The 26,588-nt window shown below is 56.3% G+C and overlaps 1 protein-coding gene across 1 annotated transcript in view; it reads left to right on the forward strand.

Annotated features, from left to right (window-relative positions):
• Positions 1-401: 401 nt before the first annotated feature.
• The window catches only part of AUP1 (AUP1 lipid droplet regulating VLDL assembly factor), a 142,187-nt gene continuing 116,000 nt past the window's right edge, over positions 402-26,588 (forward strand). Inside the window, exons 1-2 of the mRNA XM_078678822.1 lie at positions 402-557; positions 14,093-14,230. Of these exons, the coding sequence (XP_078534948.1) occupies positions 517-557; positions 14,093-14,230 (179 nt within the window). The 5' untranslated portion in view covers positions 402-516. The remainder of the gene's footprint in view (positions 558-14,092; positions 14,231-26,588) is intronic.

Consider the following 26,588-nt stretch of genomic DNA (forward strand, 5'->3'; position numbering starts at 1 on the left):
CTCAATATCATTGTGATTCAGGGCAAAACATTTCATTTTCCCATGCCTAAAAACTAAATGTGACCTTGTGTAATATTACTGCCATCAAATTCGCTCTAACACTTTCGAGAAGTTCGCGCTTTATAAATAATGCAAAAAAGGCCGATGACAGGGTCCCAATCCAAAATGGCGACCTGGCGCCGTCTCCTGTCCGTTTTCACTTTCTGAAAGAGAGGTGCGTGGTACATCATCTTGCCAAAATGACGTAAAAGGGTGTATCGCAGGATATGACGTAATGCTGAGGGTTGCACCTATACTTGTCGGAAAGACGTCTCTAGTCTCTTGCCTTGCTGGGAAATGTAGTTTTCATGTTTAGTTTTTCAAGGCAGCTGGTACCCCGGAACCGAAACTGTAAACTCTGTTTCCCGGCATGCCCCGCGTCGGCCAATAGGCTCCGACTACGGTAGCGGAAGATGGCCGCTGCCTACCAGGCCTGACAGCGGCCCAGGCCAGCCCGGCCAGAGGGGAACGGCAGGCATGGAGGCGCCCCCGGTGGACCGGCTGTTCCATGTGCGGAGGTGAGACGCGAGGCTGGAGGGGGAGCCACGAGAGGAGGAACCGGCAGGGGAGAGGGGGGCTGGGAGGCAGCAGGGTGGAGGGGAGGGGAGGCAGCAGGGTGGAGGGGAGGGGAGGCAGCAGGGTGGAGGGGAGGGGAGGCAGCAGGGTGGAGGGGAGGGAGGCTGCAGGGTGGAGGGGAGGGGAGGCTGCAGGGTGGAGGGGGGCTGGGAGGCAGCAGGGTGGAGGGGAGGGGAGGCAGCAGGGTGGAGGGGAGGGGAGGCAGCAGGGTGGAGGGGAGGGGAGGCAGCAGGGGGGAGGGGAGGCAGCAGGGTGGAGGGGAGGGGAGGCAGCAGGGTGGAGGGGAGGGAGGCAGCAGGGTGGAGGGGAGGGAGGCTGCAGGGTGGAGGGGAGGGAGGCTGCAGGGTGGAGGGGAGGGAGGCTGCAGGGTGGAGGGGAGGGAGGCTGCAGGGTGGAGGGGAGGCTGCAGGGTGGAGGGGAGGCTGCAGGGTGGAGGGAGGCTGCAGGGTGGAGGGGGGCTGGGAGGCTGCAGGGTGGAGGGGTGCTGGGAGGCTGCAGGGTGGAGGGGAGGCTGCAGGGTGGAGGGGAGGCAGCAGGGTGGAGGGGAGGCTGCAGGGTGGAGGGGAGGCTGCAGGGTGGAGGGGAGGCTGCAGGGTGGAGGGGAGGCAGCAGGGTGGAGGGGAGGCTGCAGGGTGGAGGGGAGGCTGCAGGGTGGAGGGAGGCTGCAGGGTGGAGGGGGGCTGGGAGGCTGCAGGGTGGAGGGGAGGCAGCAGGGTGGAGGGGGGCTGGGAGGCAGCAGGGTGGAGGGGGGCTGGGAGGCAGCAGGGTGGAGGGGAGGCTGCAGGGTGGAGGGGAGGCTGCAGGGTGGAGGGGAGGCTGCAGGGTGGAGGGGAGGCTGCAGGGTGGAGGGGAGGCAGCAGGGTGGAGGGGAGGCTGCAGGGTGGAGGGGAGGCTGCAGGGTGGAGGGGAGGCTGCAGGGTGGAGGGAGGCTGCAGGGTGGAGGGGGGCTGGGAGGCTGCAGGGTGGAGGGGGGCTGGGAGGCTGCAGGGTGGAGGGGAGGCAGCAGGGTGGAGGGGAGGCTGCAGGGTGGAGGGGAGGCTGCAGGGTGGAGGGAGGCTGCAGGGTGGAGGGGGGCTGGGAGGCTGCAGGGTGGAGGGGAGGCTGCAGGGTGGAGGGAGGCTGCAGGGTGGAGGGGGGCTGGGAGGCTGCAGGGTGGAGGGGGGCTGGGAGGCTGCAGGGTGGAGGGGGGCTGGGAGGCTGCAGGGTGGAGGGGGGCTGGGAGGCTGCAGGGTGGAGGGGAGGCTGTAGGGTGGAGGGGGGCTGGGAGGCTGCAGGGTGGAGGGGGGCTGGGAGGCTGCAGGGTGGAGGGGGGCTGGGAGGCTGCAGGGTGGAGGGGGGCTGGGAGGCAGCAGGGTGGAGGGGAGGCTGCAGGGTGGAGGGGAGGCTGCAGGGTGGAGGGGGGCTGGGAGGCAGCAGGGTGGAGGGGGGCTGCAGGGTGGAGGGAGGCAGCAGGGTAGAGGGGGGCTGGGAGGCAGCAGGGTAGAGGGGGGCTGGGAGGCAGCTGGGAGGCAGCAGGGTAGAGGGGGGCTGGGAGGCAGCAGGGTAGAGGGGGCTGGGAGGCAGCTGGGAGGCAGCAGGGTAGAGTGGGGGGCTGGGAGGCAGCAGGGTAGAGGGGGGCTGGGAGGCAGCAGGGTAGAGTGGGGGGCTAGGAGGCAGCAGGGTAGAGGGTGTCTGGGAGGCAGCTGGGAGGCAGCAGTGTAGAGGGGGGCTGGGAGGCAGCAGTGTAGAGGGGGGCTGGGAGGCAGCAGGGTAGAGTGGGGGGCTGGGAGGCAGCAGGGTAGAGGGGGGCTGGGAGGCAGCAGGGTAGAGTGGGGGGCTGGGAGGCAGCAGGGTAGAGGGGGTGAGGGAGGCAGTAGGGTAGAGGGGGTGAGGGAGGCAGCAGGGTAGAGAGGGGGGGCTGGGAGGCAGCAGGGTAGAGAGGGGGGCTGGGAGGCAGCAGGGTAGAGGGGGGCAGGGAGGCGGCAGGGTAGAGGGGGCTGGGAGGCAGCAGGGTGGGGGGGCAGGAAGGCAGCAGGGTAGGTGGGGGCTGGGAGGCAGCAGGGTGGAGGGGGTCTGGGAGGCAGCAGAGTAGAGGGGGCTGGGAGGCAGCAGAGTTATGTTAGGTTATTGGTGTTTTGTGAAGCAGAATCACCCAGGGGCATCTCCGCGCTAACCTAGTCCAATTACCGAGAGCAACGAAAGACCAGGAGAAAAAATCAGTATAAGAAAGCCTTCAGCTGTTTTCTGAAGGTCAGGTAGGAAGGGGCCTTGCGAAGCCCTTCTCGCAGGGAGTTCCAGTATTTAGGACCTACATATGAAAAGGCTTTACCTCCCAGGCGGTTCCGTTTAATCCGGGCGATGGCTAACAGGGCCTTACTGTTAGATCTTAAATTACAGCGTGAAGCCTGTCTACAGAGTCTATTTTGTAGATACTTTGGGCCGGTGTCCATAAGGGCTTTAAAAACTAAACAGCACGTTTTAAAGAAAGATCTCTTTTTAACTGGCAGCCAGTGGAGTTCCTTCAATAAAGGAAGCGATGGTGTGCCAGGGGGACGGTTCAAGACCATCCGAGCGGCAGTATTTTGGATTACTTGGAGCTTTGCTAGCTGTGTATCACCTACTTCTGCCAGCAAGGCGTTCCCATAATCCAACCGGCTGACCACTAAGGCCTGTACTACCGTTCTACGGTGGCTCACGGGAAGATATGGGATAATTTTCCGCAGCAGCCGAAGGCTATAATAACAGGAACTCATGATATTGCTAACATTGTTCTTGATAGACCGGTCTTCCTCAAGTTGTATTCCTAGGCTTTTCACTGCGATCGAGGGCACTGGCACGGTGCCCAGCTCTACTGGCCACCAGTCATCCAGTACCAGTTCCTGTCTTTTAGCCAGAAACGTTAACTCTGTCTTTCCAGGGTTTAATTGGAGGCAAGACTCTGCCATCCAATTTGCTATAGCCAACATTCCTAGGGTAAAACGTCCTCTTTCCTCCGCCAGGTCTCTCCCAATGGGAAAGATCAGTTGTGTCGTCTGCATATGACACGACCTCAAATCCATATTGCCACACTATTCTGGCTAGCGGGACCATATAAACATTGTAGAGGGTCGGGATAAGACATGAGCCCTGTGGAACCCCTCTCTCCAACGAGTATTTATTTGACCTGAAAGGGCCCATCATGACCTGTTGTTTCCTGTCGGCTAAAAAGTGAGTCAGCCACTTTAGCGCCAGGTCCCCGATTCCGCAACCCTGTAGCCTCTCCGCCAGCAGTCGATATGAAACGGTATCGAATGCTGCGGAGAGGTCCAGGAGGATGAGCATCACCGATTCTCTTTTTCTCTCTCTCTCTCTCTCTCTCCCTCTCCCTCTCCCTCTCCCTCTCCCTCTCCCTCTCCCTCTCCCTCTCCCTCTCCCCCCCCCGTCCAGCGTCTGCCTGATGGAATCCGTAACTGTATGTATGTATACTTGTAAAGCGCACTATCACCTTTCAGGCATCCTGGCGCTGTATACCGCTGTGGAACCCTTCCTGGCTTTCCCTGTGAGATGCCCTCTACTGGGTACCCCCAAGGTGAAGCCAGGCATCCTAGCGCTTTCGAGGCCGTTGGAACTGATAGAATGGCCGTCTCCGTGCTAAATCCAGGCCGGAAGCCGGACTGTGATATGTCAAGGATGTTATTAGACTCAAGGTACTGGCTCAATTGTGTGTTGATGTGAGCCTCGAGTATCTTTGCTAACAGAGGAAGTAATGATATTGGCCTATAATTACTTAGGACTGCGGGATCAGCTGATGGTTTCTTGAGAATAGAACGCACATGTGCGTCCTTCCATGCCATAGGGATAGGGCCACTAGCGATCGAGGAGTTGAACATTTTCTGAATGGTCGGCGCACAGCTCTCTGCAATCCAGGCCATAACATAAGGTGGGCAGATATCGCTCGGGGATCCCGATTTGGATGCTTTTAGATGACGAATGACGTCTTGTTGTTCAATGGGCTAAAACCGGTTGAGGCAGCTCTCCGGCACCCAGTAATTGACGCAGGGTTCAACTGAGCTGGGGCTTTTGTTTTTTGGAAAGTTCTCATAGATCAAGGAGATCTTATCTTGAAAGTAGGTGGCTAGAGCTTCACAGAGCTCCTGTGTTTCCACCGGTGATTGTTTACAGGCCTGCGGGGAGGAGAAGTCTTTCACGATACCAAATAGTGTCTTTAAGGAATTCCCAGCCTGTTCAATTTGCACCTGGATGTAGCCACATCTGGCCACTTTGATATTGTGATGATAGCCCGCTGTGGCTTTTTTATATTTCATTTTATCCTCATCACTTTTGGATCGTCTCCATTGCCTCTCCAGAGTTTTAGAGGTGGATTTTTCAATTTTTAGAGCCCCGGAGTACCTGGGTGCTGAGACTCGGCGAGGTCCTGACTTCGTGTCTTTTTTCGGGATAATCGTATCTAAGGTTTGAGCCAGCGCCCGATCAAAGTTGTCCAGTAGCGTCTCAGTATCCATGTCCCTTAATTCCTTGATATGAATCTCAGGGGTCTGAAACTGTCCCTCAAATGCCTCTGCAGTGAGCTTCTGCCAGGCTCTAGCTTTCTGAGGCTGTATTAATATGGGCCGATGTTCTCCTTCCTGTTTTGTTATTTCAGGGCACCTGAAAGAAATCAAATAGTGATCTGTCCAGGTCAGCTGTTGGGTATCTAGGACTTGTAGGCTTTCAATATTTGAAAATAGCATGTCCAATGTGTGTCCTGCTGTGTGTGTGTTGGGCCAAGGACATGTTGTGCCAGACCCATGTCTGATAGTCCTGAAAATAATTGCACCACTTCCGGATCGTTGCGGGCTTCTCCGTGATAGTTGAAGTCCCCCATCAGTAAAAAAACTCCTAGAGGCCACCACCTGTGCGGCAATGAACTCCGTCATCAGGTTGACAAAGTTCACTTTGGAGCTCGGTGGACGATACAGAAGAGCGCCCTCCCAGGTCTTAGTATATGGGGTAGTGACCCTGAAGAGGCCTATCTCTAGTTTCTCATTACTAAGCGTGTCTAACCAGTAGACCTTTATGTTCTCTTTAAATGCTATGGCAATCCCCCCTCCCACTTTCCCCACTTTATCCATGTTGATAAACTTATATCCTTCTGGAATTGCGATGTTAATTACTGGGATACTGTAGGGGGTTAGCCAAGTTTCTGTTATGAAACATATATCTGGTGCAAGTGTGGATAGTATATCCCAGACTTGAGTAGCATGTTTTGTCAATGAACGGATGTTACATAGAATATAACTCGGTCCTTCATGCGGTACCTCCTGCTCGGTATCAGGGTGGGCCTCCCCTGTTTCACATAGGCTGCAGAGCCTGCAGGAGCCAATCGGCCCTTCTAAAATGATTGGTAGTGTGGTGGAGCATATAGGGACTTTCTCATGATTTTTCACGGTACTCTTCTCCATATCACGTAGTGCCTTGCTCGTGTATGTCGGTACGTTAGTGATCACAGGATCAGAGTCCGTTTGGTCAGCATTGCCCGTCCCCCGTCGTGACCGGGCGCAGGCGGGCTTTCCTTTGGCGCGCCATCGGCGCGCGTCCGCTGTGCGTCCGGGGGTGAGGCACCATTTTATCCCGTAAGTCAGGTGGTCTAGATGGCCAATGAATAGCCCGCTAACCCGTCCTACGAGCAAGATGGCGCCCACTGTTAGCGCTGAGATAATGCACCAATAAAGCAGAGAGCACGTAAATCTGCCCTGCCAGCAACTTTAAAAACAAATATCAGGTGACTATAAGGTGAGGTACTATTACAGTGAGTTTAAAAACGAGCAACTAGATTCCCGGCTTTTCGCCTCAGGAATCGAACAAGTATTCCTGCTGCCTCCCAGTAGAGGGGGGCAACAGGGTAGAGGGGGGCAACAGGGTAGAGGGGGGCAACAGGGTAGAGGGGGGCAACAGGGTAGAGGGGGGCAACAGGGTAGAGGGGGGCAACAGGGTAGAGGGGGGCAACAGGGTAGAGGGGGGCAACAGGGTAGGGGGGGCTGGGAGGCAGCAGGATAGAGGGGGGGCTGGGTGGCAGCAGGATAGAGGGGGGCTGGGTGGCAGCAGGATAGAGGGGGGCTGGGAGGCAGCAGGGTAGAGGGGGGGCTGGGAGGCAGCAGGGTAGAGGGGGGCTGGGAGGCAGCAGAGTAGAGGGAGGCAACAGGGTAGAGGGGGGCAACAGGGTAGAGGGGGGCAACAGGGTAGAGGGGGGGCAACAGGGTAGAGGGGGGGCAACAGGGTAGAGGGGGGGCAACAGGGTAGAGGGGGGGCAACAGGGTAGAGGGGGGGGCAACAGGGTAGAGGGGGGGGCAACAGGGTAGAGGGGGGGGCAACAGGGTAGAGGGGGGGGCAACAGGGTAGAGGGGGGGGCAACAGGGTAGGGGGGGGCAACAGGGTTGGGGGGGCAACAGGGTAGAGGGGGGGGCAACAGGGTAGAGGGGGGGGCAACAGGGTAGAGGGGGGGGCAACAGGGTAGAGGGGGGGGCAACAGGGTAGAGGGGGCGCAGGGTGGCAGCAGGGTAGAGGGAGGCGCAGGGTGGCAGCAGGGTAGAGGGGGCGCAGGGTGGCAGCAGGGTAGAGGGGGGTGCAGGGTGGCAGGGTGGCAGCAGGGTAGAGGGGGGTGCAGGGTGGCAGCAGGGTAGGGGGGCAGGGTGGCAGCAGGGTAGGGGGGCAGGGTGGCAGCAGGGTAGAGGAGGGGGGCTGGGAGGCAGCAGGGTAGGGGTGCTGGGAGGCAGCAGAGTGGAGGGGGGCTGGGAGGCAGCAGGGTGGAGGGGGGCTGGGAGGCAGCAGGGTGGAGGGGGGCTGGGAGGCAGCAGGGTGGAGGGGGGCTGGGAGGCAGCAGGGTGGAGGGGGGCTGGGAGGCAGCAGGGTAGAGGGGGGCTGGGAGGCAGCAGAGTAGAGGGAGGCAACAGGGTAGAGGGAGGCAACAGGGTAGAGGGGGGCAACAGGGTAGAGGGGGGCAACAGGGTAGAGGGGGGCAACAGGGTAGAGGGGGGCCAACAGGGTAGAGGGGGGTGCAGGGTGGCAGCAGGGTAGAGGGGGCGCAGGGTGGCAGCAGGGTAGAGGGGGCGCAGGGTGGCAGCAGGGTAGAGGGGCGCAGGGTGGCAGCAGGGTAGAGGGACGCAGGGTGGCAGCAGGGTAGAGGAGGGGCAGGGTGGCAGCAGGGTAGAGAGGGGGGCAGGGTGGCAGCAGAGTAGAGGGGGCAGGGTGGCAGCAGGGTAGAGAGGGGGGCAGGGAGGCAGCAGGGTAGAGGGGGGCAACAGGGTAGAGGGGGGCGCAGGGTGGCAGCAGGGTAGAGGGGGCGCAGAGTGGCAGCATGGTAGAGGGGAGCAGGGTAGAGGTGGGTGCAGGGTGGCAGCAGGGTAGAGGGGGTGCAGGGTGGCAGCAGGGTAGAGGGGGCAGGGAGGCAGCAGGGTAGAGGGGGGCAAGGAGGCAGCAGAGTAGAGGGGGGCAAGGAGGCAGCAGAGTAGAGGGGGGCAAGGAGGCAGCAGAGTAGAGGGGGCAAGGAGGCAGCAGAGTAGAGGGGGGAAGGGAGGCAGCAGAGTAGAGGGGGAAGGGTGGCAGCAGGGTAGAGGGCGGCGCAGGGTGGCAGCAGGGTAGAGGGCGGCGCAGGGTGGCAGCAGGGTAGAGGGCGGCGCAGGGTGGCAGCAGGGTAGAGGGCGGCGCAGGGTGGCAGCAGGGTAGAGGGGGGGCGCAGGGTGGCAGCAGGGTAGAGGGGGGGCGCAGGGTGGCAACAGGGTAGAGTGGGGCAGGGTGGCAGCAGGGAGAGGGGGGCAGGGTGGCAGCAGGTAGAGGGGGGGTGGGAGGCAGCAGGGTAGAGGGGGCTGGGAGGCAGCAGGGTGGGGGTGGCAGGGAGGCAGCAGGGTAGGGAGGCAGGAGGCAGCAGCAGGGTAGAGGGAGGCTGGGAGGCAACAGGGTAGAGGGAGGCTGGGGGGCTTGGAGGCAGCAGGTTAGAGGGGGGCTTGGAGGCGGCAGGGTAGAGGGGGGCTTGGAGGCGGCATGATAGAGGGGGGCTTGGAGGCGGCATGGTAGAGGGGGGCTGGGAGGCAGCAGAGTGGAGGGGGCTGGGAGGCAGCAGAGTGGAGGGGGGCTGGGAGGCAGCAGAGTAGCAGGGGGCTGGGAGGCAGCAGGGTAGAGGGGGGCTGGGAGGCAGCAGGGTAGAGGGGGGCTGGGAGGCAGCAGGGTAGAGGGGGGCTGGGAGGCAGCAGGGTAGAGGGGGGCTGGGAGGCAGCAGGGTAGGGGGAGGCTGGGAGGCAGGAGACAACAGGTTAGAGGGAGGATGGGAGGCAGAAGGGTAGAGGGAGGCTGTGGGGCTTGGAGGCGGCAGGTTAGAGGGGGGCTTGGAGGCGGCAGGGTAGAGGGGGGTCTTGGAGGCGGCAGGGTGGAGGGGGTCTTGGAGGCAGCAGGGTGGAGGGGGGCTGGGAGGCAGCAGGGTGGAGGGGAGCTGGGAGGCAGCAGGGTGGAGGGGAGCTGGGAGGCAGCAGGGTGGAGGGGGGTCTTGGAGGCAGCAGGGTGGAGGGGAGCTGGGAGGCGGCAGGGTGGAGGGGGGCTGGGAGGCGGCAGGGTGGAGGGGGGCTGGGAGGCGGCAGGGTGGAGGGGGGCTGGGAGGCGGCAGGGTAGAGGGGGGGCTGGGAGGCGGCAGGGTAGAGGGGGGCTGGGAGGCGGCAGGGTATTTTATTTATTAATTTAGTGCATTTTTATAAAGCGCTGACATTACCCGAAGGTGTCAAAGTGATGTACAATAGAACCAGTTACGTTACAAGAGAAAAGTGTTACACAATAGAACATTACAAAGATAAATAGGCGACTTAAAAGGAAGGGTACACAAACACAAAATCCAACATAGCACGCAAGGGTGAGGAATGTACAAGAAAAAATACAAATTTACAATGATGAGCGAACTTTCTAGAGGGGCCTGAGAATAAAAGTCTTAGTTCTGAAAGTGTCTTTGAAAGAGAAGAGATTTGAAGTCAACTTTAAAGATCCGGGTAGAGGAGGTGGCCCGGAGCAATGGGGGAAGCGAGTTTCAGTTTCTCACCGCATTGCCTGAGAAGGATTGCGCCATCAATCTTTCCCTTTTGAAGGAGGGGGCCTCAAGCAGAAGCTTTTCCGCATTGCGAGAGGGTCAAGCGCCTCCAGACAATTTATTTGCCAGGTAATGAGGGGAAGATGTGAGCAAGGCTTTGTGTGTGATGCAGGTAGTTTTATAGATCTGGCCTCGATCCGAAGCCATTGAAGAGAGTGCAGGATAGGATTGACGTGGTTGCTTCGTTAAGACCCTGAAATGAAGCAAGCTGCTGAATGGAGGATGTATGATGCTGCAGGGTATAGGGGTGACTGGAAGGCTGAAGGGTAGAGGGATTGTGTGGGGCAGAAGGGGTTCAGGGGTGCTGGGAGGCGGCAGGGTCGAAGGGTGCTGGGAGGCGGCAGGGTCGAAGGGTGCTGGGAGGCGGCAGGGTCGAAGGGTGCTGGGAGGCGGCAGGGTCGAAGGGTGCTGGGAGGCGGCAGGGTCGAAGGGTGCTGGGAGGCGGCAGGGTCGAAGGGTGCTGGGAGGCGGCAGGGTCGAAGGGTGCTGGGAGGCGGCAGGGTCGAAGGGTGCTGGGAGGCGGCAGGGTCGAAGGGTGCTGGGAGGCGGCAGCGTCAAAGGGTGCTGGGAGGCGGCAGGGTCAAAGGGTGCTGGGAGGTGGCATGGTCGAAGGGTGCTGGGAGGCCGCAGGGCAGAGGGAGGCCGCAGGGCTGAGCGGCAGCAGGGTAGAGGGACGCCTCAGGGTATAGGGGTTCTGGGAGGCAGCAGGATACAGTGGTGCCCCAGGATATAGGGGTGGTGGAAGGCTGCATGGTGTAGGGGCTGGTGCAGGGTATAGGGGGCTGGGAGGCTGTAGGGTCGAGGGGTTCCGGGAGGCTGCACGGTCGAAGGGTGCCGGGAGGCGGCAGGGTCGGAGGGTGCCGGTAGGCGGCAGGGTAGAGGGGTGCTGGAAGGCAAGGGTGCTCGGAGGCAGCAGGTTAGAGGGGAGGCTGGGAGGCAGCAGGGTACAGTGGTGCCACAGGGTATAGGGGTGCTAGGATGCTGCAGGGTGTAGGGGCGACTGGGAGGCTGCAGGGTAGAGGGCAGGGTCGAAGGGTGCTGGGAGGCGGCAGGGTAGAGGGGTGCTGGGAGGCAGCAGGGTACAGTGGTGCCCCAGGGTATATGGGCGCTGGGATGCTGCAGGATGTATGGGTGACTGGGAGGCTGCAGGGTAGAGGGTTTTTTGGGAGGCAGAAGGGGTGGAGGGGTGACTGGGAGGCTGCAGGGTAGAGTGCTTTTTGGGAGGCAGAAGGGGTCGAGGGGTGCTGGGAGGCGGCAGGGTCGAAGGGTGCTGGGAGGCGGCAGGGTCGAAGGGTGCTGGGAGGCGGCAGGGTCGAAGGGTGCTGGGAGGCAGGGGTGCTGGGAGGTAGCAGGGCAGAGGGGGTGCCCCAGGGTAGAGGGTTGCTGGAAGGTAGCAGGGTAGAGGGGTGCATGGAGGCAGAATGTCAGAGGAGTGCTGAGAGTTTGTACAGTCGATTGGTGCTTGAAGGCAGTCGGTTAGAGGAGTGCCGATATGTTAATAGTACTTGATATAGCGCACGACTCTGCCCCGGGGGAACATCTCAGTGCTCTGACTGGTAGGCAGGTGAATTAAAGAAGGCAGGCTTTGAGATGTTTTTAAAATTAGAAAGCTGGAACATGCACTTATGGACAGTGGGAGGCTATTCCAGTGGTGTGGGGCGAGATAGGAGAAAGCCCTGCCACTATATTTTAACCTGCGTGCGTAAATCAGCAGGACAGAGGGGATGCTGTGAGGCACTAGGGCAGAGAGGTCCTACCATGGGTAGCTAATTTTGTGTTTCACTGGGTGATTGGAAGGGCAGGGGCTGTAGGATGATAAGTTATATACCGAATGGGTGACTTGAGACCAGAACTGTGTGGCTGAGACGCCTGCGATATATGCAGTGTTGTGAGATTGACGGCAAGAAAGGTCAATGGGGTAAATCAGAGTGATTTTATAGGAAGAAACAAAGAAAGGTGGTTGTGTTGCCAGAAGTATTATCATGTATGACAAGAACAGCATATTGGAGACACAAAATAAGAAATAGGTGGAAACTAGATGGCAAAGGTCTTGAAGAGAACCTGAAAACGGACAGTTCCTGATTAAAGAAGTAATGGGACAAGCAAAGATTGACTGATAACTGGGTGCGGGTTTGGACACAATTAATACAAGCATTTGCAATGCAATAGGGCTCGCATTAGTAAAGTTAGAGGTATTAGTATTGTAAATAACACATTTTTTATTTGTTTTTGTTTTGAAAATAGCGAAATTAATAACTTTGTCATTTACAATGCCAATATTGTTAACTTTTGCAAACGTGACACCTATAGCATTTGTAATGCAATATGTGTTGTATTTACATGACTTAGATGTATTAATATTACAAGTACTCTCCACTAAAGTAAGGCAGTCTAGCGCCAAGTGTTGGTATTTTGTGGATGAACATTCAGCAGGCACGCTGAGAAGTGCTGGTAATGTCCCATTTAAGGTAGATTGGGCATATTGTACTAAAAATAATTTTCTTTTAAAGGTTGAGCAAACTTGCTTTGAAGTACTCCTAAAACCACATCACGTGTATGTGGCACTACTCGAGCCTGGTCTGTGGTGTTGAAAGAGAGAGAGAAAGGGAAAGAAAGAAAGAGAAAGCAAGAGAACGCAGGGGAAAGCGAGAGAAAGAAAGAAAGTGAAAGAAAGAGAAAGAAAAAGAAAGAGAAAAGGAAAGAGAAAGCAAGAGAGAGAACGAAAAAAGAGAGAAAGAAACAGAAAGAGAGAAAGAAAGAGAGAAAGAAAGAGAAAGAGAGGAAGCAAGAACAAGCGCGCGGTGGAGAAGCGTGATCCTGGTTGGGGGGGGGGCGGCGGGATGCGAGCGAGTGGGAAGGAACGGGCCAAGCGCGCGCAAAGCGGCCACGAAATGAAATTAAAAGCTGCCGGGAAATGTTCTCGGCAAAGTGTGAAGCAGGGGGAGAGCGGATCCCTTTGAAGTGAAGCTCTCTGCATTTGTGCTGGCGGGTCCGATGCAATGATGCGAGGCAGGCGGCTCGTTCAGATGCCTGCAGGATAAAGACTTTCAGGTGGGGGCGTTAAATATTAGACTGCAGAAAATAAATTCCAACTAAATGTTCGTGCCCTTATGAAGATGAAAGGCGTGGAATCCTTGAGACACTCTCCTAAGTGTTACGTTCAAACAATGAGCCGTTCCTCCTTATCTGCAACGTAACTGGAGAATGTGAAGTGACTCAATACCGTGAAACCCACCTCTGAGAATAAATGAGCATACGGGTGGTATTGAGTGGCGCCTTCAATGTCTTGCATGAATCTACAATAATAATGCGTTGAAAAATACTTTCTTCAATTGCATTCTTTGTTGAGAAATCTGTTTTTCAACTAAAACATATGTTAGCCGGAGGCACAGTGCTGGTTGGCAGACAAAGTGCTTTCATACAGAGATGACCACAGGCGGGATGTAATCCGTAGACTAGACGGATTTGCAGACGTCCCTGGAGCGCATACTTGATGCAAACTCCAAGAGCACACATGGTGACAGCAGATAGTATCTGAAATCCGTGCGGAAACGCTGACGGAAGGATGAAAGTCAGCGGAGCAAGGCCCGGGAAACAGGCACAGGGACATCTGTGGGTCTGCCTGGCCCGGGGCGGTCTGCCAGGCCACGAATCGCAACAGGGCCAGACAGGCAGCATTTTCACAGCATTTGAACGAAGTGTGAATTGTCACAGAGAGAATGTGAAATGGAGTGGTCTGCGAGCAGTGGTGTGCGCCTGGGAGGCTATGGTGGGGAAAGAGGCTGGGCAGGCAGCAGGAAAGTGAAGGAAGATGGGAAGAGAGGGCGGTAGAGAGAAGAAATACAGGACGAAGCAGAGAAGGTGGAGAGAGGGAGGGGCTGCCTTGAAGGGACAGGGGCACGAAGTGTGAAGTCACTGAAAGTCAAGAGAGGGAGGGGGTGGGCTGCCTGCTGGGAGAAGCTGGGCTGCGCTGCCTTTGATGCGAGTCACGGCCTGCAGCGCTGGTTGGGAAGCAAATGGCTGAGGCTTTGAAGGCTCGTGCATGAGAGCAAGTCACATGATTGGGATTCACATGAACTGTTGGAAATCCTCCTTGAGAGCCAATCAGCTGCCTGAAGAGAGCCTTTGGGGAAAGAACTGGATCAGCGACATAAGGACTCACCCCTGTTTTCTATTTCTGCGAAATAGAAAAGGGGCGAGCCCTAATAAATGAATAACAGTGGCATTTATGCAGTGCAAAACTATCCAAAACATAGAGGAACACTGTATATGGTGGAAAGCAAAGACAGTTATGGTGAGGGTGGGATACAGCAAGAATTTGGGGTGAGAGCACTTTGGTTGAAAAGCAGTATTGCACCAAGGAAAGATTGAATGCCATTTGGTATTTTTCTTCAGGTTACCCAATGATGGCTTTCTGCTGCTGCTCCTCTTGCTCTACTGTCCGGTCGGGCTCTGCCTCCTGGTTCTCAGAGTATTCATCGGTGTGCACGTGTTTCTGGTGAGCTGTGCTCTGCCAGACAGCCTCTTCAGAAGGTGAGGACCCCTCCTAACTCGCAGCTGCCTCAGGCTTTCTATGCTGGTATTTTCTATGTTTACTACATGTAGCAAGCATCTCCTGATTTGTCTTGAGTTGGTGCAGTGGCAAAGGACTTTTGCCTCTATATATGCTAGATATGCTTTCTTTATATGTCCTGGAGAAAAAGTCTTTAAAAACAAATTACCTTCTGTTGTTTTGTGGCACAGCCATTGCATGCAAGTCTGTTTCCGTTTGTATTCCAAAGAGGGAGTGTAGGCAGATTCATAACTGTATTCTTCTTACTTTGGGTTGAGTATCACTTCCTTTTCTTTCAGTGGCGCATGGACTAAGCACACATGTATTCATTTTAATTATTGTCTGTCCGCTGACAGTTGTATTTCCTTTACTACCACCACCTGGCTCCATTTCTCTTATCCTCAACTGGTATGATATAGTTTGCTCCCTTGCCCACTAGCCTATTTTGATCTAAAACATATTCTACATCACTCCACTCTACGCCACTCTGATCTACGCTTCGCAGCTCTGCTTTACATTACTCTATTCTATGCCCCCTCTTCTTTACCCTAGTTTGCTCTACGCCACCACGCCATTTTGATATACTCTACGCAGCTCTAATCTACATCACTCTATTCTACGCCACTCTACTACATTCCATTCCGCTCTTACCCACTCCACACCTCTCCGCCACTCCAGTCTGCTCCATGCCACTCTACGCCACCCTACTCCACTCAACACCACTCTAAGCTGTGCCACTCCCGACCACCCCGGGCCTCAAGAAATCGACTTACCCTGTTGCTATTGTGAGTCAGATTTCATCAGGGCGAAATATTTTTAGCACCTACTCGCCTCACTGGTGATCTGACAAATCACATCTACTGTTTTCACTCCCTCAATGAATGAGCAATAAAGATGCATTTAAATCGTGTTTTGATCTTGTCGCATTTGCTCTGCATTCAGAGTTGGAGGTCAAAAGTCGGTTTGCCTTCCTAAATTTGCTTTTCTTTCTCCGACTGAAGTTAGAGGGTCTTGTAACGTGAACTGTGTGACAATCGTGTTGTGCAAAGCATGTGAAATGACAGGCTGTAAGATGTCAGGCTTTTTTTCTAACATTGAAATACCTTATAAGTAAACTGTGCAAACATTTCAAAATATATTTCAGTAGTTATGAAGGCACATTTTTGTATTTCTGTGTTAGTCTATTAAATACAAAAAAAGTACTTTTGTACAGCAGAAATGTTTGAACTTGCATATTTGTAGGTACTCTGATATGCAATAATGAAGAAAAGGCAGCTCTACAAAATAGAATATTTGCCTGGGATCGCATAATTTGAGACCAGTCAATGTGTCAAGTAAATAAGTTATTTATAAATATAGACTATCGTTTTATGATTTTTTAGGTACCAAGATGAGAAAAATCCACCGGAGGGATCCTGAACTATATATTTGAAAGTAAAACATAAAACTCTGCTTTTTAGTCCAAATCACAAACAAGCATTGGTAACCGGAAAGTTTAGAAACTTATGAAAAGTTTGAAAGAGTTTTGTTTTACTTCTGCTGCCAGAGTGCAGTGACAAAATCTGACGGGGAGGAGTATTGGGACAGTTACCTGATCACCATAGCACACTCCAGTCCAGTTCCACACTTTACATCAAGACCGCCATAGACTTCAATGGAGTGGCCCTGGTGCTGGGGATTCAGGATGTTGAGGATGAGGTGCAGTCGCCGAGGGTAACCTTGCAGTTTCCCTCGGTACATGGATGAGGTGGGGTGACTTTAACCACATAGGTCGGGGTCCCTTGAATTCCTCTTTAAGCCATTAGGTCAGCTGCTGCTGGGCTATCTGTCTCCATACACAGCTGGTCCAGCAATATCCTTTGATGGAGGCTTGAGTCCATTGGGGGTGACCAACCCAGATGCAGACGACCCTTCCTGGTCCTTTCGGTCGTCAAGAACTGTTTCTTCGGGGTGCTCAGCGGTGGTTGGCAATGATTCCAGGAATGTGGCTACCAACTTGCTGGATGGGGCTTCTTCAGCTTCGATGACCCGGGTGCTGGTTCCAGGGAGGGGGTCAGCCGACTGACCTTTGGTGTCACTTCTTTGGTCTGGGGCTTTGGAGCGACTTTCCCTCGAGCCAGGAGCCACAGACCTAGCCCTCTCTTTGCTAGCCCACGGTGTTGCAGGTACAGTCCAGCAGACAGTGCAGCCTATCTTGCCAGGTCCAGGGTCAGCAGGGCTGTTCTTCTTTGGTACTTTCTCCAGTTCCAGTGTGATCTGAAGTTCAAGGTGCCAGGGGTGCCATATTTATGCCCAGAAAGTACCCACGTGGGATAATGCTGTCACTAGCCAATGGGCTACTAGGATCCCTTCTGCCCTGTGAGGACATCCAGCTGTGGGTGGGATCTAACAATCCCAGAGTGCACTATTCATTCCACTACCAAAATGTCAGAATGCTTCCTTGGATGTTAGGAGCTTGGTAGCTCACCATAGAGGTGTAGCTATCTGTGGGCTACATATCCACCCTAAAACTGGTTTATGGCACTGGGTTACCCTGTCTACTTGAACAAAGGGGTATTCCTTCATCAGTATGATCGCCATTTGCCCACCGAAGGCGGCTTCGCCTTGGAAATGCATCTTTTGGGCCAACACCCTGAGTTGCTTCCTGCAAAGGGGGGGTGGGGTGTATGTGTGTAACGCCTTCCGTAGAAGGCAACTATTGTTCCAGAGCCTGGGAGTCGTTCACAATACTCACAGGTGGGCAGAAGGCTGCCTGGTGGCCAGCAGCCATGGGAGGCCACTGGACAAACTGGACTATAGAGTGGCAACTTTGTAAATGTTGGTTTTCCATAAAAGTGACATTAAATTCAACTTGGGCATCAAGTCGAGTTTAATGCCACAACTAATTTGATACCTTGAAGAATCCATTTTAGTAGTCCCATTCAGAATTTATCCGGGCTGAGTGCCCAGCAGGTAACTTTGTGTTAGCCAATAGGGCTACTAACTTTTACACGGGAAAAGGGACAATTTGTAGGTTTTGCTGTCATGACATATAAAAAGTGATCTCCTATTTAGTAATAGCCCGCTGCCTGCCTCGAGACTCCACAGGCCTTCCTTAATGGAGACTTCATGGATTGTTAAGTGAAGGGGCAATTGGCCTTTTGTTTAAATGGCAAAGTTGAACTAGCCGTTTAAAACTACTATTCCAGGCTGCAGTCTGGGAACCATTTGGTACTTGGTCACGCACAGCGTGGCACAACCAGCCGCACTGCTATACAACATGGCTAAAAGACATTGGCTGAGCCAAGCGAGGCCGATTGGGTTTGCACATGCTTGTCAATTGTTTGTTTGCACATGATTCTTTTGATACAAATTAAGAAAATGTTATTTTGGTGTGCAGGGTGATGCACCGCGGTCCTTGGCTCTAAGTCTAGCCAGAAGAGAGTTTTAGAAGTGGGCCCTGGATATGGCAAGGGTCTGAACAGGTTTCCTGAAATAGTTTTTGGTAGAAAACGTTTTGTTTCTGAGCATTGTCAGTTTGATTAAGGCCTTTTTGCTGGGGTTCATATATGATTGAGTGTTTCAAGGTTGATGCCCACAGATTTTGCCCTTGTTATTATTATTGCATTTGGATAGTGCACACACAGCTATTAGTGAGGTATCATAGCTCCGTTCAATAGCCCAAACGTTTTCATCGCCCAGGTGATAGTTTCTACTATTGTTCACATCATCTGCAAGATTTTCGTAAGGTGTGTTGGGTTTAGGAGATATGACTAGAATCTCGTTAAAAAAATGTGGTTCCTCTGTGCCATATATGTTTTGAATTGACAATTTAAAGTGGGTAGATTAGTTTGTGCTCCCAATGTGCCATAGAAAAACATAAGAGGAGACTGACCACGTTTCACCACCTTGTTCTTTTTTTGTGCACATCGGATGCATAATATTTTTACTCTTTGATTTCTGGATCTTACGTCCTTCTTGGAAAATGTTGAATCTCTTGGCTTTTGCCAAATGAAGGTAATTGACAAAGGCGACATAGTGATCTTATTGTCTGTTCTTTCATTTTATTGATGAAGGTTTGTAACAACTTATTTTCGTCTGGTCATTCGATTCTCTGCCTTTTTGTTGGATTATGCAATGTTTTTGTCAATTGATTTTATATCCAGTTAGATTGATAATAGTCTTTATTTGTTGGATGAGTTTTGCAAACCCAGGTTGCCCCTGCTATCATAGGAGTCTCACATAGCATGTGTTTTCCTAGTCATTCAATAAGGAGAACACCTGGGCAGTGAGCGCTCCCCTCAACACACTCCGAGCTCTCCGAAAAGGTAGAGTACATCCTAGTAGTACTCAGCAAGTTAATAATTAGGTACTCGGCCGTTCCAAATGAGTGGCTCTCAGCCCAGATTTCCAGATTTACACCAATGTGCACACTGTGAAGAAGGCAGTTCTACCCCTTCGGTGTATCTGTCCCCCCACCCTGCTCTCCTATCCCAAAGTGAAATGATTAGCATTGTAGCCCCATACAAATTAAACATTTGTGTGGCACCAAGACATTCAGACACTGTTGGACCCGGCCGCATGGCGTGGTCCTACCCCTCCCGCATGGCGGGCCCCGGGCGACACCAGCCCTCCTCCGGACCTCGGGCGGCCCCTTCGGCCCGACCCCGCACGCCCCAACACCACCGATCCGGCTGCCATCCCGGATCCCCATCACCAGCCTGGCTCCTGCGTAGGCCTATCACGACCTAAGCACGAGGCCGTGCCCGACTCCATCTTGGGTCCCCCACGTCACGACCACGTGGCCTCGGCCCAGGCCCCAGCGAAGCCCCGACATCGAGGCACCAAGATCCTCCCAGGTGGTCGAGTGGCCACTCGACAGATCCCGGAGGGAGAGGAGTTTCGATGGCCCTCCAGCCGTCCCCGGACGCCTGGTATCGATCGCCCTCCGGCCTCCCTGGGCGCTGGCTCCACCCCCCTGCTGGGTGTCTGGACACCATCATCCCGGCCCCTCTGACCCCCAGGCGAGAGGGTCTGGACATCAAAGGACCTCCGTCCTATATCTGGGCCAGCCCCGAAGTAGGACGTCAGTTGTATCCTGGACTGGAAGCCCTACTGACGCTGTCACGGCCGACACCAGACGAACTCATCCTTCCTGTGACCCGTCGTCCATCTGAGAGCCTGCTGGCGCTGCCGCGGCCTACCTTGCTGAACCATCCGAGAGCCTGCTGGCGCTGCCGCGGCCTACCTTGCTGAACCATCCGAAAGCCTGCTGGCGCTGCCGCGGCCTACCTTGCTGAACCATCCTGTAAGCCTGCTGGCACGGCCGCGGCTCGAACCTCTCGGAACCCCCCAGCTCGAGGATTGAGAGCTGTGCGCAGGGTATCCCTTCCTCCCCCCAGAAGCGAGACTGTCCCGCTACCTCGCCCCCCCTCTTCGAGACTTTACGGATCCCTCGATCCGCCTGTATATACTGCCAAGAATCCGCAACCCTTATTCCTTATAAAAGCTTGAGAACTTGACCTCCTGTGTGGTGTCCGTTTGTAGTGTTGTGATTACTCTGCTGTACGATCCTAGGAGAGGGCCCTCATCCAGGAGGCCTCTCGGTAACGCTCGGCTACGTCTCGACAGAGGTGGACCTAGGGGTGGTCAGTCAGACATCTTCTGCCTCCCCCGGGGTCGCCTTTCTAACATTGGTGGCAAGCGCCGGGATCCGAGCCCACGCAGATCGTACAGAGAGTGATTCACTCGCTACCAAGAGAAACCCACTGCGACCATGAGCACAGAATTCCAGAAAGAGAAAATGGAAGACTACAGTCACAAGGAGCTAAAGCAATTCTGCAAAGACCTAGGCATCGCTACCTCTGGCTTAAGCACCAAAGAAGACTTTAAATCGGCCCTACAGGCCTGGGTGGACGCCGGCGAGGCGCCACCTCCGAGTGAAGATAACCCGGGCCCGAACGGACGCCCGGAGGCTGAGGTGAACCCAGCGGGAGGGAGACCCGCAACCCCAAACACGGGCCTCTCCCCCGAAGACGCCCGAGAACGAGAGAGGAACCGGCTCCACGAGTTGGATCTGGCTCGACTCCGACAAGAAGGAGAAATCCAACTGGCAGAAAGGAAGCTAGCCCTCGAGGGAAAAAAAACTCATGCACGAGCGCGTCCTCAAAGAAATAGAACTCAAAGCCAAGGCAAACGAGTCTGCCCTCGCCGGGAGTAAGACCTCACCCCCGCTGGTGGACACGAAGGTGCACATACCCAAGGATGTTGTCAAAGAGTACTATAAGAACGACGACATCCAACAGTGGTTCAAATCATACGAGGTCGCCATGGCCGCCCATCGAGTACCCCTCAAGGACTGGGGCGCCGGCCTGTTGGGGAAGTTTATCAACGAAGGGAGAGACGCCTTGCTGGAGCTCCCTGATACCGAGAGGACCTCGTACGAGCACATGAAGACCGCCCTCCTCACTCGCTACGGACTCACCCCCGAGATGTACCGGCAGCGATTCCGAGACTGCAAAAAAATCCCCGGTACCACGTGGGTGGAATACGTGAACTATTACAGTAGAGCCTTCGAGGGGTGGACTCGGGGCTGCCAGGTCACCACCTACCAGCAGTTGGTCGACCTCATTCTATGGGAACATCTGTCCAATAACTGTTTCATCGAACTTCGGCAGCACCTCCTCGACAGCAAATTGACGGAGCCACGAAAACTCGCTGTCGAGGCGGATCGATGGGCGAGCACCCGAGTGCCCCGGAGCACGATGGGAGACTACGGCCGGGGATCCCCGGGGAACCACCGACCACGAGGCGGCGGGGTAGGCCAGAGCCGGGGTCGAGACGTCCCCCAGGGGTCCTCCCCTACCTCCACGTCGCCCTCCCTGGGCCGGAGAGGGGGCCCCCAGCCAGACATGGGCCCCGCCCAAACGTTACGTGTCATAGGTGCCAGCGACAAGGTCATTATGCGAATGACCCCCTCTGCCCGATGAACCAGCGACCCGGGCCCCCAGCCCGCCAGATCGCGGCGGCTGCCCTGGGTGCAGAAAGAAGTGAGGAAGAGGACGACGACCACGAACAGGCCGAGTGGGAGCCCGCCGCCATGACCTTGGCTTGCCTAGGTACCCACGACCTGATCCCTCGAGGTCCGATCCCCGGCAACACCCAGAAATACCGCCAGTGGGTCACCATCAATGGTCGCCGGACCGAAGCCCCCTGTGACACCGGAGCCAGCGTGACAGCGGTCCGCTGCCATCTGGTGACCCCAGAACAGATCCTTCCTAACGTCCTGTGCCCAGTCCGGTCCGCAGATAACTCAGACTTTGTGCCAGATGGCCCGCATCCCCTTAGAGTGGGGAGGAGTGTCGGGCATGCTGAAAGTGACTGTCCGCGACGATGCCCCCGTGGACTGCCTCCTTGGGAACGACCTGGAAAGTTCCCCATGGGCTGGCGTCGAACGAAGAGAGCACCTGGGGATGCTAGGCCTTTCTGAGTGGGTCTGTGCGACCACCCGCTCCATGTCCGCCCGAGCCTCCACCCCCGCGGGGGGAGCTCCGACCGAGGAACCAGAGTGGCCCACACCTCCACCACCCGTCGTCCCCGAGGACGCCGACCCCGAACACGGCCCCCAAGGGCCCGACCAAGAAGACCTCACCGAGCTCAACCACCTCCCAGAACTCGCTCAATGGCGCCAAGAAGGTGGCCCCACCCGCGAACAGTTCCGGCAGGAACAGAAAACCTGCCCCTCCCTCGAGGGGATTCGACAGCAAGCCGCTACTCAAGCCGCTGGAGACCCCGCGGGGTCCCACTGGGTCTATTGGGACAACGACCTCCTCTACAGTGAGCAGAAGATTGCTGAGCTAGGGGCCGGCCGGGTGCTGGTCGTACCCCTCCGATTCAGAGACTTCCTCCTGAACTTAGCACATGATGTGCCCCTCGCCGGGCACCTGGGGCAGGACAAAACCTACAGCCGCCTGGTGACCCATTTCTACTGGCCAAGAATGCGCACCGATGTGCATAACCACTGCCGAACCTGCCCGACCTGTCAAGCCAGCGGGAAGAGCGGGGGGAAAGTCAAAGCCCCGCTCCAGCCGTTCCCCGTGGTGACCACCCCCTTCGAGCGAGTAGGAATAGACATCGTAGGGCCCCTGGACCCTCGCACCTCGCAGGGACACCGCTTCATCCTAGTCCTGGTGGACCATGCCACCCGCTATCCTGAGGCCATCCCCCTCCGAACCACCACGGCCCCCGTGGTGGGCCGAGCCCTCATGAGCATCTTCTCCCGAGTCGGCTTCCCCCGAGAAGTCGTGAGTGATCGGGGCTCCAACTTTATCTCGAAGCATATGCGATCCCTATGGCAACAGTGCGGGGTCGCCTATAAGTTCACCACCCCGTATCATCCCCAAGGAAATGGACTAGTGGAACGATTTAACAGAACACTGAAGGGAATGATCAAGGGCCTCGAAGAGCCCCTCCGGCGCAAATGGGATGTCCTGCTGCCCTGCCTCCTGTTCGCCTACCGAGAGGTACCCCAGAAATCTCTGGGGTTCAGCCCTTTTGAACTCTTGTACGGACACCCGGTTCGAGGCCCCCTCAGCCTGGTCAAGGAAGGCTGGGAGACAGCAGTTCGAGATGCCCCGCCGGATGTCTACCGGTACCTCCTGACCTTCCGCAATCAGACTCGGAAGTTCCGTGAACTTGCCGAGGCCAACCTAGAGGCCAGCCAGGAGGAGATGAAACGCTGGTATGACCAGAACGCCTCCTCCATCGAGTTCGAGCCGGGCCAGCAAGTCTGGGTCATGTCCCCGGTTGAACCGTGTGCCCTCCAGGACAAATGGACGGGGCCCTTCAAAGTGGTGGAGCGCAAGAGCCCCGTCACCTACCTGGTAGACATGGAGTCCCCCAGGAACCCCCTCCGGGTTCTACACGCTAACCGGCTCAAGCCGCACTTTGCCCGCACTGAACTGAGTCTGCTGCTGGCGACCGATGACGGAGCTGAAGACGACTCCGAGCCACTACCGGATCTCCTCAGCACCACCGAGAAAGACGGCTCCTTCGAAGGGGTCCGGCTCTCCTCTACCCTGACCCCAGAGCAGCAACAAGACTGCCGGAAGATGCTGGGGCAGTTTGCGGATCTGTTTTCCCTCACGCCGGGGGTCACCCGGTGGTGTGTCCACGATGTGGACACCGGAGACAGCCCACCTGTAAAACACCGAGCTTTTCGAGTGCCCGACCGGGTTCGGGCCTGCATCCAATCAGAAGTGGCCAAGATGTTGGCCCTGGGGGTAGTCGAACCCTCCAACAGTCCTTGGGCCAGTCCCGTTGTCCTGGTCCCTAAAGCCGCCTCCCCCGGAACAGCTCCAGAGCTCCGGTTCTGTGCTGACTACCGGGGACTGAATGCAGTCACCAGGACCGACGCCCATCCCATCCCCAGGGCGGATGAACTGATCGATCGCCTAGGGGCCGCCAAATACCTCAGCACCTTCGATCTCACGGCGGGGTATTGGCAGATCGGCCTTACTCCTGGTGCACAAGAGCGATCGGCCTTCTCGACCCCTGATGGCCACTATCACTTCAAAGTGATGCCCTTCGGCATGAAAAATGCGCCGGCCACCTTCCAGAGACTAGTGAACCAGGTGCTGGCCGGACTAGAGGAATACAGCGCCGCTTATCTAGATGACATTGCGGTGTACAGCCTTCAGTGGGATGAGCATCTGACCCACCTCTGGGAGGTCCTGACGGCCCTTCGGCGGGCCGGACTAACCATCAAAGCCAGCAAATGCCAGATAGGCCAAGGGTCCGTCACCTATCTGGGACACCAAGCGGGGAGCGGCCAAGTAGCTCCCCTCCAACCAAAGATAGACGCCATCCGGGCCTGGGAGCCCCCGGTCACCCAAACCGCCGTCCGAGCCTTCCTGGGGCTCACCGGATACTATCGGCGATTTATAAAAGACTACGGGAGCATTGTGGGGCCCCTTACAGAACTGACATCCAAGAAATTACCCCAGAAGGTGCATTGGACCCCTGCGTGCCAAACAGCCTTTGAGACTTTAAAGACTGCCATGTGCACCGCCCCTGTGCTCCAGGCCCCCGACTACAGCAGAGAGTTTGTAGTCCAAACCGACGCCTCGGAGCACGGCATCGGGGCGGTCCTGTCCCAAGTTTACCCCGAAGGAATCGACCGGCCTGTGGCCTTCATCAGCCGACGCCTACTGGCAAGAGAACAGCGATGGAGCACCTTCGAGAGGGAAGCCTTTGCCGTGGTGTGGGCACTCAAGAAGCTCCGGCCCTACCTCTTCGGCACCCACTTCCGAGTCCAGACCGACCACCAGCCCCTGCGGTGGTTAATGCAGATGTGGGGAGAGAACCCGAAACTACTGCGCTGGTCCATTTCTCTGCAGGGGATGGACTTCACTGTGGAGCATCGCCCCGGCAACGACCACGCCAATGCTGACAGCCTGTCCAGATTCTTCCGCCTCGGCGAGGAGAATCCCCAAGAAGATGGGTGACTCTCCCCTGCCTTCAGCTGGGGGGGACGCGTGTTGGACCCGGCCGCATGGCGTGGTCCTACCCCTCCCGCATGGCGGGCCCCGGACGACACCAGCCCTCCTCCGGACCTCGGGCGGCCCCTTCGGCCCGACCCCGCACGCCCCAACACCACCGATCCGGCTGCCATCCCGGATCCCCGTCACCAGCCTGGCTCCTGCGTAGGCCTATCACGACCTAAGCACGAGGCCGTGCCCGACTCCATCTTGGGTCCCCCACGTCACGACCACGTGGCCTCGGCCCAGGCCCCAGCGAAGCCCCGACATCGAGGCACCAAGATCCTCCCAGGTGGTCGAGTGGCCACTCGACAGATCCCGGAGGGAGAGGAGTTTCGATGGCCCTCCAGCCGTCCCCGGACGCCTGGTATCGATCGCCCTCCGGCCTCCCTGGGCGCTGGCTCCACCCCCCTGCTGGGTGTCTGGACACCATCATCCCGGCCCCTCTGACCCCCAGGCGAGAGGGTCCGGACATCAAAGGACCTCCGTCCTATATCTGGGCCAGCCCCGAAGTAGGAAGTCAGTTGTATCCTGGACTGGAAGCCCTACTGACGCTGTCACGGCCGACACCAGACGAACTCATCCTTCCTGTAACCCGTCGTCCATCTGAGAGCCTGCTGGCGCTGCCGCGGCCTACCTTGCTGAACCATCCGAGAGCCTGCTGGCGCTGCCGTGGCCTACCTTGCTGAACCATCTGAAAGCCTGCTGGCGCTGCCGCGGCCTACCTTGCTGAACCATCTGAGAGCCTGCTGGCGCTGCCGCGGCCTACCTTGCTGAACCATCCGAGAGCCTGCTGGCGCTGCCGCGGCCTACCTTGCTGAACCATCCGAGAGCCTGCTGGCGCTGCCGCGGCCTACCTTGCTGAACCATCTGAGAGCCTGCTGGCGCTGCCGCGGCCTACCTTGCTGAACCATCCTGTAAGCCTTCTGGCACGGCCGCGGCTCGAACCTCTCGGAACCCCCCAGCTCGAGGATTGAGAGCTGTGCGCAGGGTATCCCTTCCTCCCCCCAGAAGTGAGACTGTCCCGCTACCTCGCCCCCCCTTTTCGAGACTTTACGGATCCCTCGATCCGCCTGTATATACTGCCAAGAATCCGCAACCCTTATTCCTTATAAAAGCTTGAGAACTTGACCTCCTGTGTGGTGTCCGTTTGTAGTGTTGTGATTACTCTGCTGTACGATCCTAGGAGAGGGCCCTCATCTAGGAGGCCTCTCGGTAACGCTCGGCTACGTCTCGACGGAGAGGTGGACCTAGGGGTGGTCAGTCAGACATCTTCTGCCTCCCCCGGGGTCGCCTTTCTAACAGACACTAATATAAAAGCTCACACTTTGCTTCGTCCAAGGCATTCTAACACCCTGCTTACTACCCTCTTCCTTCTGAACCAGCCGGCCTCTTTCTGCCCGGCATTATTGATCTTGTACATGATGGTGAAAGCCAGTTTTTATACTGTATAACTGTTTTTATTTAATCTCCCTTCGACTTTCTCCTCTTATCACCACAGCGGGCGTAAGATTACTTACTTCTACCCAAGATGTTCTTTCAGTAAGTCGGAGATGTAGGAAGGTGGAATCCTACTGCATGGTTACCCCCATTTATTCCCTGGTGTTTTGATGTTTTTTGACTTAGGCTGGGGATCCTGCTATCCCCAGCCTATCTGCTTTCCTCTCTAAATTGATTACCTGTACATTAGGTGCACTCCAGATTAGTTACTGGGTTACCCTTGAGAGTCCCTAGTATAGGGTACCTTAGGTACCAAGGGCATAGGTTCCCCAGAGGCCTACCAGGGGCTGAAGCATGTATTATGCCACACCTGGGAAGCCTT

This window comes from Lissotriton helveticus, chromosome 2_2 (genome assembly GCF_964261635.1).
Source record: "Lissotriton helveticus chromosome 2_2, aLisHel1.1, whole genome shotgun sequence".
In the NCBI taxonomy this organism is placed as follows: Eukaryota; Metazoa; Chordata; class Amphibia; order Caudata; family Salamandridae; genus Lissotriton; species Lissotriton helveticus.